Source organism: Dendropsophus ebraccatus, chromosome 5, assembly GCF_027789765.1.
Source record: "Dendropsophus ebraccatus isolate aDenEbr1 chromosome 5, aDenEbr1.pat, whole genome shotgun sequence".
In the NCBI taxonomy this organism is placed as follows: Eukaryota; Metazoa; Chordata; class Amphibia; order Anura; family Hylidae; genus Dendropsophus; species Dendropsophus ebraccatus.
This window is the reverse complement of record NC_091458.1, coordinates 35,023,407-35,037,008: the sequence shown is the minus strand read 5'-3', so window position 1 is coordinate 35,037,008 and position 13,602 is coordinate 35,023,407. Positions and strand designations below refer to the sequence as shown.

The 13,602-nt window shown below is 41.2% G+C and overlaps 1 protein-coding gene across 3 annotated transcripts in view; it reads left to right on the top strand.

The window, feature by feature from the left end:
- Window positions 1–13,602, top strand: part of ATP8A2 (ATPase phospholipid transporting 8A2) — a 476,575-nt gene that overhangs the window by 109,940 nt on the left and 353,033 nt on the right. For all 3 annotated transcript variants that reach the window (XM_069969843.1, XM_069969844.1, XM_069969845.1), the window contains 2 exons: window positions 1,522–1,566; window positions 10,112–10,184. In XM_069969843.1, coding sequence (XP_069825944.1) covers window positions 1,522–1,566; window positions 10,112–10,184 — 118 coding nt within the window. The remainder of the gene's footprint in view (window positions 1–1,521; window positions 1,567–10,111; window positions 10,185–13,602) is intronic.

Below are 13,602 nucleotides of genomic sequence, written 5' to 3'. Positions count from 1 at the left end.
CGGTCGCAATGATGCTGATCCCGGCTCTGCAATAGATTGCTGTGGCATATCACCGATATGATGGATCATTGCTGTGTATATACACAGCATTGATCTCTATTGATCTCTAGTTTATATATATAAAAAAAGTGTTTTTATTAATAAAAAATCCCCTCCCCTAATAAAAGTCCAAATCACTCCCCTTTTCCCATTTTATAAATATAAATGATTAAATAAACAAATTAACATATTTGGTATCGCCGCGCACGTAATCGCCCGAACTATTAATTAATCACATTCCTGATCTCGCACGGTGTAAATGGCGTAAGCGCAAAAAATTCCAAAGTGCAAAATTGCGCATTTTTGGTCGCATCAAATCCAGAAAAAATGTTATAAAAAGTGATCAAAAAGTCGCATATGCGCAATCAAGGTACCGATAGAAAGTAAACATCATGGCGCAAAAAATGACACCTGACACAGCCCCATAGACCAAAGGATAAAAGCGCTATAAGCCTGGGAATGGAGCGATTTTAAGGAACGTATATTTGTTAACAATGGTTTGAATTTTTTTAAAGCCATCACATAATATAAAAGTTATACATGTTACATATCATTGTAATCTTAACGACTTGAGGAACATGCATAACAAGTCAGTTTTACCATAGGGCGAACGGCGTAAATGCAAAACTCCCCGAAATCAAAACAAATTCTTTTTTTTTTCGATTTGACAGCGCAAATGATTTTTTTTACGGTTTTGCAGCATATTTTATGGAAAAATAATGCCTGTCATTGCAAAGTAAAATTTGTTTCGCAAAAAATAAGAGCTCATATAAGTCTCTAGGTGAAAAAATGCAAGCGCTATGGACTTTTAAAGATAAAATAGAAAAAGCAAAAGCGCAAAAACGAAAATTGGCTTTGACCTTAAGGGGTTAATTTATAAAGCATTGGGGAAATCAAAAGCATTAGCTGAAATACATCTGCTGGATTCAGAGTCTGGTAGTCTTTAGCATTGATGGGCCTTGAACATAGTTTTACCCTGTTTTCTTTTAAAGAGGTTATTCCATGTGGAAGGCCTATTCATATTGCAGGTCCTCAGCAATGAGTTGATAGGGTGGGTACAAATGCTGGAACTCATGGGTATGCAAGATGGCATTACCAGGGGAGACTGCTGGTGCATACATATGTCCATGGAAAATTTAGTATTATACATTGCTGAAGAAAATTAATAGGGGACCATCTTATACAGGTGTAATCTTTACTGATAGAGTGGGGTCCTAAGCAGATGTCTGTTTCTATGACATACCTGCTGTCATGCTACCTAAATTACCAGCTAATGTAAGTGGATGGAGTTACATGCTGCCATTATTGTTATAGTGGTCTGTTCTGCATGATTACCCCCCCCCCCCTTACTTTACGGCTTTGGGTTCATGAGTTACCAGGAAATATTGAATTATTCGATTTTAAATTAAAGTAATTTCAGAGTGTGCATGAAACCTTTCTCCATGTATTTTACTCTTTTTCTTATTTCCACCTATCTGGAAGACACTTTCCAGAATTTGAGAGGGAGCGCTCCTCTGAAGATTTCAGGTAATTGTCAAAACTTATTTATTTTATTTATTTATTTATTTTTTATGTTAATTCGTAGAATTGTAGCCAATGTATATTATAGTTATTTTCAACTTAAAAGGTTGTTTTTTTATATGGCTTAGAATTGTGTAAAATATTAAAAGAAGTCTTACTCACCAATTCCCCTGCCACTCCTGTTCAGTCACTTCCCCAGTCCTGCAGTCTGTGCATTTCCTGGTCTCTCCTAGACATGTAACAGCTGCAGCCAAGTACAGACTAGAGGATCAACATTGTGCCCAGTCATTGGCTGCAGCTGTCTCCGGTCTGTGCTGAGAGGAAGTAGAGGGTGATAAGACCAGGAAGTGCCGGTACAGGAAGGGTGGGAAATCAGTGAGGTGAGTATGTTTGATAACAAACTGACATTTTTTGTTATTAATTACGTAATAAGGTAATTATCTCTTATCATCATGTTGTTTTCAGGTTGAAAATTATGTACATTTGTTAAAATACGTACATACATTTTTTGCCTTTAGAGCTTGTTTTCTTAAAGGGGTTATCCAGCGCTACAAAAACATGGCCACTTTGCCCTGCTCTTGTCTCCAGATTGGGTGGGGTTTGTAACTCAGTTCCATTGAAGTAAATGGAGCTTAATTGCAAACCTTACCTGACCTGAAGACAAGAGCAGGGCAAAAGTGGCCATGTTTTTGTAGCGCTGGATAACCCCTTTAATACCGTGCACCAATTTCAGAAATTCCTGAAGGGAAAAAAAAAATTAATTCAGTTACATTAGAAAAAAAGTAAGATTTTTTTAAGGGTGGACCTTTGTCTTAAAGGACCTTTGTCTTAAAAGTCTTAAGACATTTATAGGATTGGCACCTGGGGACACCTGTGCCATAAGTTTCAGGGTTAAGGTTAAGATCACACAAATGTCTGGCACATGTGCCTGAAATGTGTCAGCCGGTAACTAAACAATTTTTGGGCAAACAGACAATGGCAGCACATTGCCTCTGCATGCAACTTGCCACTTCTGTGGTCTCACCCTTAGGGTTTTATAACAGTAGTCTGCAAGCAGACAATATACCAAAACTCCAAGCATTCTCTTACAGGGACACTACAACTCCTAGCATTCTCTTACAGGGACACTACAACTCCTAGCATTCTCTTACAGGGACACTACAACTCCAAGCATTCTCTTACAGGGACACTACAACTCCTAGCATTCTCTTACAGGGACACTACAACTCCTAGCATTCTTTTATAGGGACACTACAACTCCTAGCATTCTCTTACAGGGCCACTACAACTCCTAGCATTATCTTACAGGGACACTACAACTCCAAGCATTCTCTTACAGGGACACTACAACTCCTAGCATTCTCTTACAGGGACACTACAACTCTTACTTAGCATTCGTTTACAGGGACACTACAACTCCTAGCATTCGTTTACAGGGACACTACAACTCCTAGCATTCTATTACAGGAACGCTACAACTCCTAGCATTCTCTTACAGGGACACTACAACTCCTAGCATTCTCTTACAGGGACACTACAACTCCTAGCATTCTCTTACAGGGACACTACAACTCCTAGCATTCTCTTACAGGGACACTACAACTCCTAGCATTCTTTTACAGGAACACTACAACGCCTAGCATTCTTTTACAGGGACGCTACAACTCCTAGCATTCTCTTACAGGGACACTACAACTCCTAGCATTCTCTTACAGGGACACTACAACTCCTAGCATTCTCTTACAGGGACACTACAACTCCTAGCATTCTTTTACAGGGACACTAAAACTCTTACTTAGCATTCGTTTACAGGGACACTACAACTCCTAGCATTCGTTTACAGGGACACTACAACTCCTAGCATTCTATTTCAGGAACGCTACAACTCCTAGCATTCGTTTACAGGGACGCTACAACTCCTAGCATTCTATTACAGGAACGCTACAACTCCTAGCATTCTTTTACAGGGACGCTACAACTCCTAGCATTCTATTACAGGGACACTACAACTCCTAGCATTCTTTTACAGGGACACTACAACTCCTAGCATTCGTTTACAGGGACACTACAACTCCTAGCATTCTCTTACAGGGACACTACAACTCCTAGCATTCTTTTACAGGGACACTAAAACTCTTACTTAGCATTCGTTTACAGGGACACTACAACTCCTAGCATTCTAATACAGGGGCACTACAACTCCTAGCATTCTATTACAGGGACACTACAACTCCTAGCATTCTATTACAGGGACACTACAACTCCTAGTGTTCTTTCACACTCATAGAAGTCATAGAACTCTAGAAACACTCAGTCATGAGAAGTCATGGTAGAAGTAGAGGAAGTCTAGTAGTTTCTCAACAGTTAAAGAACCACAACTGTTCTACTAGTTCCACCAACCCAGGAACTCCATGTCAGCCCCTAAATCTGATCTTTTGTCAGAAACCATTTGTATGAGTCATAATTTCATAATTTATAAAAATCCCGGTGTTAGACAACCTCGTTTCTTCCATTTCCAATGAGCCACTTTGCGAAATACCCGAAGCCCTGACTATTTGATATGTTTGTATAATAAAACTGCTTTAATCTTTGTATTTATTCTCCACACACAATTATTTCATTCCTTAATCCGGTGCCAGACGAGGCCTAGAGCGTGTAACAGAGGGGTGTCTTGTAGGCCTCCTGGCAGAGGACACTTTAAACCTGCTTTCCCCCCTTTTTCTCAGGCCGGCCTGTTTATTTTACATGCAACAACATACATTGAAAATAACCTTTTTTATGTTTTTTTAGGCTTTTTATCACTGCTTTACATTAATAATCTGTTACTATGGGAAAAAATGGGACAATTGTTATAGATGGTCCAGAAGGCCTGTTACTGGAGCTGGGCCTTCCTTATGTAATGGTGAACTGCTTAAGCCATGATCATTTATGCTGAACACAGAGCCGTTCCTGGCAGATTCTGCCTGTTCTGAACATTGGCCGCACTGTCATTAGTGGTCAGCAGGCCCATATTTAGTGAAATCTGGCTGCAGATATTCCATTTAGCCCGTGCCAGGGCTTCTTCTTTCAAAGCTGAAAGGTTTATACTGTGTAGTATTTCTTAGCAGACTCTTAATCCACTCGAGGCTTCACAGAACAGCGTGTTTGACTTCCTCCCTCCTCATCGCCATATGTATACCTTATTCTCTATGACCACATGCATTCATGTGTGTGTGCACGGGACAAGTCGCAGACCCCAATGACATCCACTGATGAGGTGTCCGTCTTCTTTGGGGTTTACTTAAATGATCTTGCATAATCAAACAGATTTTCCTCCAGCTCAGGCATTTTTATATCCTTGTGGACCCCCCCCGATTCTGTAGATTAAAGTACAAGCCTGGATGTGACTGTTGACATATCCTCTTATTCTTGGACTAAAATGATTATGTGTTTTCCTCTTTTTCTTTTAAATATAGAGAGTTACGTACCCCTATACAGTATGGAGAGAGTTCTAGAAGAATGCAGTAAGATGCAACAGGCAGGAAATCAACCTGCTAGTCGTATTGGTAGAAATAATTAAAGGGGCTCTACATTATATTACCATGGTGATTTAGAAACAGGAATTGATGCAACTTTCTTAAACACTTCATCCCAATCCTGCTCCTATGCACTGATCATGGGTTTCAGTAGAATAGGCATCAACAGGGGAGCACCTATTTTAAGGAGATTGCATTTCTCCTTGCGGAGACTGCCCAGTCATTCAATGCTGTCTGGGAAACAAATATGCAAATTAGCTCTAATCTAGAAGGAGGAAAGCTTTCTCTCTTTAGAACCTATTCTATATATTATTCTGTAACTTATTTGTAAGCACGTCTTAGATAAGGTCTTATAGGGAAGGTGTCATCAGAATGTGACCTGTTGTTTTAAATCACGTTTTTATGTTAGGCATATTTTTAGGAATTTTTGGTTATGTTTTTTCTAATTTTCCATTTTACTTCTATATTATACAAAAATCTTTGTATCGTGTAGGTTTCATTCTCACCACTGAGTCTATAACTAAGCTGAGACTTTTTGTTCTGTCTGTGGTGATAAGGAGGAGGGTGCTGTAAAGTGATCTGTACAGCGTTATAGCAACAGATGACATCAGTATATAGATGGCATTGGTATAAGGGTGTGTTCACACTATGCAGTCCGGGCGGATAACCCGCTGCGGATTCCGCCACTTGTCCCCACCTTCGCGCATCTCCACCCGTGCCATTGACCCCATTCTATGCACAGGCAGATTCCGCCGTCCGCCCAAAGAATTGACTTGTCAATTCTTTGGGTGGACGACAGAATCCGCCTGACCATAGAATGGAGTCTATGGGACGGACGAAGATGTGCACGGGGAGCGAGCGGGGACAGGTGGTGGAATGCATGGCACCCTAAGACAATAGCAGCTTCCCAGAGAATGACTGCTTCAGAAGTAACTCTCATGTTTTACATAATGTTTTACATTTATCTCAATAGAACAGGTCATTTCTAGTGTCATATATATCTATGTAGTTTACTGTAAAGCATGTCACTAAATGCTGTTAGAAACAGCTCTGGCAAGATGGCTGCCCCCATAATAACATACAAAAAAAAAATATTAAAATTCTAATCAGAAAATAGTAACAGATTAGAAAAAAAAGTATATGTTTGTGCGTAGCTCTAATCAGTAAAAGAATATCTAGGTGATACATGCCCTTTAAGGAGGGGATCTAATACAGCTACCCCACTGCGAAATATATAGTGTATATGAAAATTGCACTGACTGTTGCCCATCAGTTTAATAAAGTGTAGAGCCCTTTTCGGTAGTTAGGAAGAATTATAAAAAGGAGTGCACATGAAAACAGTGGGAGGAGTTTTATGAACCTGTCTAAAAGAATGGCTGTCTTTGTTGCCCATAGCAACCAATCACAGTGTAGCTTTCATTTCATGTTCTCCTCTTGAAAATGAGAGCTGCGCTGTGATTGGTTGCTGTAGGCAACAATTTTTCCATTTAGACTGTTTTAATAACTGTTCCTTTTTGTTCATCAACCAATCAGATTACAGCTTTCACTTTTTGTACATACATTGGAAAGGAAAAGCAGTGACCTGATTGGGTGACTCCCTAAGTATTCTTACACTCTTTTCTTATAAATCTTACTTAGTGTTTCCATTAAAGAGGTATTCCTATTTGGGAAAGAAGGGGTTCAGGTGGTGGCACTGTAACACTGTTTGATGGGATCGGGGAACCCTCTTTCCCACATAGGAATACCCCATTAATTGAATGTGATTGGGATTGTTATGTTGTGTATTTGCATTGTCTTCCTTGTTTTTGTTGTGTACTGAATACTAGTAGTGTGTAGTTATAATGGAAGTAGCAGGATGCAAAGTAGTGCCAGTCATTGAAGTACCAGGGCCCTGCTCGCAAGAGCGTACAATCTATTAGGAAGTAGGAGTCACAAGAGGAGTGAGAACCGCAAGAGCTCACAAGAACTTATAATGTGAGAAAATTGGACAAGTTGGATAAAATGTGAGAAATTGGATACATTATTAAGTAATAAATGCCTGTAGTTGGAATATGTGCCATTCTCCTCACTCAATATATTCCTTTATAGAACTTGTCCGTGTCTCCTTACTACTGTAAAATGGCTTCATTTCATTGGTAGACAATGTCAACTAGGCGTGGCTTCATGACATTTGGGCCCTCTCCCCAGCCAGGAGATGAGGCCCAACTGCCGTGAAGCCCCGCCTAGTTGACACTCTGAACCGATGAAATGTAAGAAGGGTTAATAGGATCACTTAAAGGCTATGTTCACACACAGTATTTCCGTCAGTCCTTTGGTTAGTCTTTTTTTTAACCAAAACCAGGAGTGGAAGTGACAGGTCAAAATTATAATGGAAAGATTTGCACACCTTCTGTATTTTCAACAACTCCTGGTTTTGGTTTAAGAAGACGGACCAAAAGACTGACAGAAATACTATGTGTGAACAAAGCCTAAAACAGATTTTAGAAAAAAGGATTTAGGAAAATCCATGCAAAGAAATGAAAAAGACCAGCAGTAGTGCCCCACTATGTCCTATGGATTAATTGATGCTAGGCACCTGTAATATAGACTCTGCGATGCTCCACTCACAGTCCGAACATGAACAATTCCCTTTTTTTAAGATAGAAAAGAATACAGACACTCACTGGTCCTCTTTATTCCTTTAGCCTAACACTAAACACATGTAAGTAAAACCAGCCATGGAGCTGTGGTTACACCAGGATGGCCATTCCGCATCTTTACAGAACCAAGAACCAAGATGTTTAAGCTCCATCCCGGTATAGCCACAACTACCTGACTCATGGCTTGTTTTACTTACATGTGTTTAGTGTTAGGATAAAGGAATAAAGAGGACCGGTGAGTGTCTGTATTCTTTTCTACCTAAAAAAAAAGAAATTTAAAAAACTCCATCATTGGCAGAGGTTGCTGTGTAAAATTCATCCATGGATGTGCCGCTTTTCTTAGTCCATGGTTCCTGGCTGCAAAAAAATTATGTATATGTACTGTACAGTAATGCCACTGTTCAAAGAGTTTTCCGGGGCTAAGATATTGGTGACCTTCAGATTTTTAGCCAACTACTTTCTCATTCACAGTATTTTATGGAATTACATGTTCCACTAGGGCCATGTTAACACTTGTGTAATTTGATTAACATTGTATATCACTGTTTGTAAGCCAAAAACAGGACGGGAGCAAAAATGCAGGAGTATGCTATAGTGTTTTTTGGACCTACCTTTGGTGATAACTTATAATCACTAATGGAAAATACTACCAAATATACTGCTGTGTGAATATGGAGTAAGACCTTAAAGGGGTTATCCAGGATTTAAACAATCACTGCTACGTTCTTGCAAAAACAGCACCACCGCAGTCCTCAGGTTATATTACATTTCATCTCTGTTTATTTTAATGCAACTCAACTGCCAAACCACACCCAAACTGAGGACAAGAGTCATGCTGTTTCTAGAAGGCAGCAACCCTTTAAACACATGGCAATATTATGAATATTTGATATCTTTGATATCTTCATTGCATGTTATATTAAGCAGGAAATTCTCCCTTAAAGTATTGATTCTATGGAAGACAATGGTTTCTTATGGGAATCATATACCGTAGCAGTCTGTGTGCCTCTAGCTCTGAACTAAAGACCTATAGGGGATCTGTGTGCCACCATACAGGGGGTGTGCTAACAGCTATTATGGTCATGGCCATAACACCAGGTCTCCGATTAGTCACCCGAGGTTATACTTTTAGTTTTATTGTATTATTGTTATTGCATCTACTATGGCAGTCCATTCTTACTGTAAACAAAATCACAGATAGGGGTGCAACTACTTAAAAAATAACCTTTATTCTAATGACTGATAAAATAGATTGACCCCACATTACAAACACAATTGTGGTCACCAGAACCACTTAGGAGCGATCACCAGCCGGTAATACTCCTTAACCACCACTGGACTGCGCCAGACAAGACAAACCAGCTATAAGTGAAATAAAAACCGGCAATCTCACCTATCCATGGTCTTCTGTCAGCTGTTAATATCCAGTGATGTGTAGGAAGAAGCTGCGTCAGCATATCATCTGTAGCAAACTCCTTGACCCTAGCAATCCCTAAGGTGTCAAGTTTGCCGGCTCTCCCTCCTCGCTCAGGGCTTTAGGAGTTAACCCTTGGTGGATCCGGTAACCTCCACCCCGTGCTATCCCTTTGTAACTGCCCCTCCGAGGAGCCATTGCCCTGCACTCCAGCGCTCTACGCACACCAGCGAGAGTGGACAGAGCGTACTAGCTACCACTGTAGCAGTAACGCTAACAGTACCCTGCCTGACGCCGATACAGATGTCCTACCCTGATGCCTACGCTCCCTGAAGATCCCAGCAAACTGGCTGAAACGATCGTTGGAGGGGGACACAGAACACAGACTTGGTATCATAGGGGCAGTTACAAAGGGATAGCACGGGGTGGAGGTAACCCGATCCACCAAGGGTTAACTCCTAAAGCCCTGAGCGAGGAGGGAGAGCCGGCAGACTTGACACCTTAGGGATTGCTAGGGTCAAGGACTTGCTACAGATGATACGCTGACACGGCTTCTTCCTACACATCACTGGATATTACCAGCCGACAGAAGACCATGGATAGGAGAGATTGCCGGTTTTTATTTCACTTATAGCTGGTTTGTCTTGTCTGGCGCAGTCCAGTGGTGGTTAAGGAGTATTACCGGCTGGTGATCGCTCCTAAGTGGTTCTGGTGACCATGATTGTGTTTGTAATGTGGGGTCGTTCTATTTTTATCAGTCATTAGATGAAAGGTTATTTTTTAAGTAGTTGCACCCCTATCTGTGATTTTTGGTCTAAGCACGGAGGTGCTAATCATCCCAGTGTGGGAGTTATTCTGTGAGTTCCATTCTTACTGTGGCTGAAACCTGTGTGTCCTGGTGTACATAGCAGTTTTTTTTATGTTTCTGTGTTCAGAACTTTATAAAAAAAGGTAATAACAGTGATCTCATAATTTATCCTCAGTCAGTTACCAACAACAAGCGAATCCTGTGACTTTGATGACCCAAAGCTATTCCAAAACATCGAGGGGGAAAGTGTAAGTACTGACACATGGAAAGGGACAACTTTCCATTACACAAGTGACTGTATAAAGCCGCATATACACATGTCAATCAATACCTGACCCTCCCCCCAGTAAGTGCACCCTACAATCATTCCAACATATGCATGTCTATTGGTTAAACGGTAAGCCTAAGCCACCGCCAGATACCTATCCAAACACTTTACCAGGAATGTTAAAATCCAACATGCTTGATTTTTGTTTCCCCTGAGTGCAGATGGCTTGCCATCGAGGTTCTTCTTTACCTGTAGATATTCTGTAGATTACATGAAGGCTAAATGGGACCTGTTAACATGTAATGTGTATAACCTAATTTTAAAATATCTATTAAATACCACATTGAAAATTCAGATTTAAAGGAGTATTCCCACTGTTTGTTATCCCACATCTATAAAGGCAATGGGATAACAAGCTGACTGCCAGGACCCCGAAGATGGTGATGCAATTGTCCCACAATGAATGGAGCATACAGTGCACCCATGCGGCCAACGTAGCCTGCACTCCATTTATTCTCTATGGGACCGCTGAATGCTTCCAGAAGCGTTTGCAGCACAATTCCATCCTGTTCCCAAGATTGTGAGGGTTCCAGTAGGCGGACCCCCAGCAATCGGCTTCTTATACCCTACCTTGTGTATTGGGAATAACAAGCTAAGATGAGAATACCTATTTAATATATGGGGTTCTTATTCTGGACATTCATCTACAGTTAAAAAAGACCCTATTACACCAAATGATAATTGGCCGTACTTGGCCAATTACTGGCAGTTGCGATCTATAATTATTTGGTGTAATAGTGCATGTTAAAAGAACGATTGTGGTGTTTCAACATGCTGAAACAGCACGTTCATGACAGCAACGGCACCAGACCACTATTGACTTTAATGGGCCCCTTTGGACGATCTAAGGGGGGACTGAGGGGTAAGTGAGTGATGACCTGACAGCTCAGCCCTTGCTTCTCCCTTTAAATCATTGTGTGTAATACTGCCTAAACTCTCTACTACCAATGTGGGAAGAGACCAGAGTTGCATGGGAAGAGACCAGAGTTGCATGGGAAGAGAAAGTATGGTCTAGAGATCAGTGGTGGTTGGTTGACCATCTCTGACTTCCACGTTTACCTCCTTGCTGCAATTTGATGGACTTTATGGTGATTTTGCATTTTAATGAATTGCTGTAAGAAAATTTTTAGGGACATTTGGGGTGCTGGCTCAAGTTTCATCTATTTGTACTACAGTTTGGAGGATTCAGCTCTGCAGCCTCTATTGGGGTTGAGCAGACACTCCCCTATGAGTTTTTTTTTATACGTAATTTTGCATCTGTATAACAGCCATAGATTTTTGCCTGATAAGAGTCTGATGACTCCACTGCTGGGCCGGGACTGTAATATGAATGCAATAACCCAACCTCATAGTGTGGAGGTACTCATTCACCAAGGACATTATATCATCCGGCTCAGTACCAGACTGGGGTATCAGGGGCCCACCAGAGGAAATGATCCTGGGGGCCCACCAATGAAGAACCATTGAGAAACAACATGTCAGTCAATGTTAGTGCAGGGTATAAAGCTGGGGGCCCATCGGTGGATCCTCCGGTCCTTTGGTGGGCCAGTCCGATACTGACCTGGCTGTCAATTCCTGTACGTATTTCCAGATAGTGGTATCTCTTAGGAAGGGCGCAGATACTGACGTGTTAAAACAGAACAGTCAGGGAATGGTTTCTGTTATCTGAGTAAGGACTACTCCTGGGACAGTGGAGGTAGAGTTTAGGTAAGGGTCATGAAAATATTAGGAACAATTGGGGCTAGTCCTTGTATTTGTCCTGTTTGTCATCTTTTGTTTAATTTGTAGCTTTATCATTACATCTATATAAAACACCATTGTGGGCCATGGGTGGTGTACCCCTGCTCCATGCAGTGTTTCCCTTTCGTTTGGGAAGTAGACGTCTTAATTGGGTTCTAACCCTGACAGAATAAAGGGTTGGTGCCAACTAGTGTTATTATGGCATTGTAGGCATTCCTTATATAGTGGATCTGCGGAGATATATAGGGTTACACTTGATGGGTATGTGCGGCGTCTGATGTCTATAAAACACATTTGTCAGGAATGTGATCCTATCCAGCAGAGACCATACTGACAGCCCCAGGACTGTCGCAGGGACTTTCTCCTGTTATTTTTAGCTTTTTCACATTTTTATACCTTTTGCAGTCTTATGTGGTTAGTACTGTGGGTAGAAAGAGAGATCTTTTTAGTTTTATAGACTTTTGGCTCCTTCAGGCGAAGTCTTCATGGTTGTCATTATAATTTAGGGCTAACCGGTATAATATTTTAGATTTTTTTTTACTATTTTATTTTTGTTTTGTTACATTAATTCCAATGGGATTTTTTCTGACAGGGCTGCAGTGTGGACGCCTTGAAAGTGAGCCAGTTTAACCCTTATATGACCAGAGTGTTTGGGTCTTTTAGGGATTTATTTGTTCTATAAAAAAAATAAAGTTTTTTCATTGTATAAAAAAAAACAACTTTTGCAGCTTTGACCTATGTGTCATATCCATACGCCTAGGGGATAGTAAAGCTAGGAGGCCGTGTGGGCATTTACGTAGGTTGTAGCCACCACAAAGATCTGCAGCAAAATCTGTGGCACCTGCTGATTTTTAAATACATTGATTGGCTATGTTCACACTACGTAGGTACTTACTGAGGGAATCCCGGCCGGGATCCCTAGTGGCGCCGTAGAAAACTGACATGTCAGTTTTCTGCGGCCGCTATTCAGTGAATAGCGTCCGCAGAACACCCTGTCAGTTAACACAATGGAGCGAGCGGCTCCAGTCGCACGCTACATTGTGTGCAGTGGGGAGTTCTGATGTGGGCGTGCATGGATCCGCCCGCATCAGGACTCACGGTCACGGAACGGCCGGTCTCATTCTACGTGTGACCATAGCCATAATCTGCAGCAAGCTCCTCTCTTAAGGGTATGATCACATGGCACAAATATGGTGCAGATCTGTTGCAGATATCCCTATTTACTTTAATAATAAATCTGCTCTAAATCTGCAGCATATCCATGATGTGTGATGTATTTTCCCTTTACAGAGTTGCTCTTAACTTGATGCAGTATTGTATCAGCAGTTCTGTGTTAGCAAAGACTTCAGAAGAGAAGGATTTAGGGGAAATGATTTCTAAAAAAGGAGTCACCAGTACAACCAGGCAGTCGGGAAAGCTAATCGAATGCTGGGCTATATATATAGTGGTATGCTGGGCTGTATAGCTAAAGGTATAACCAGTAGGAAGAGGGAGATTGTGATCCCGCTGTATAGAGCTCTAGTGACACCACATCTGGAATACTGTGTCCAGTTCTGGAGACCTCATCTACATAAACATACTAAGAAAATAGAACGGGT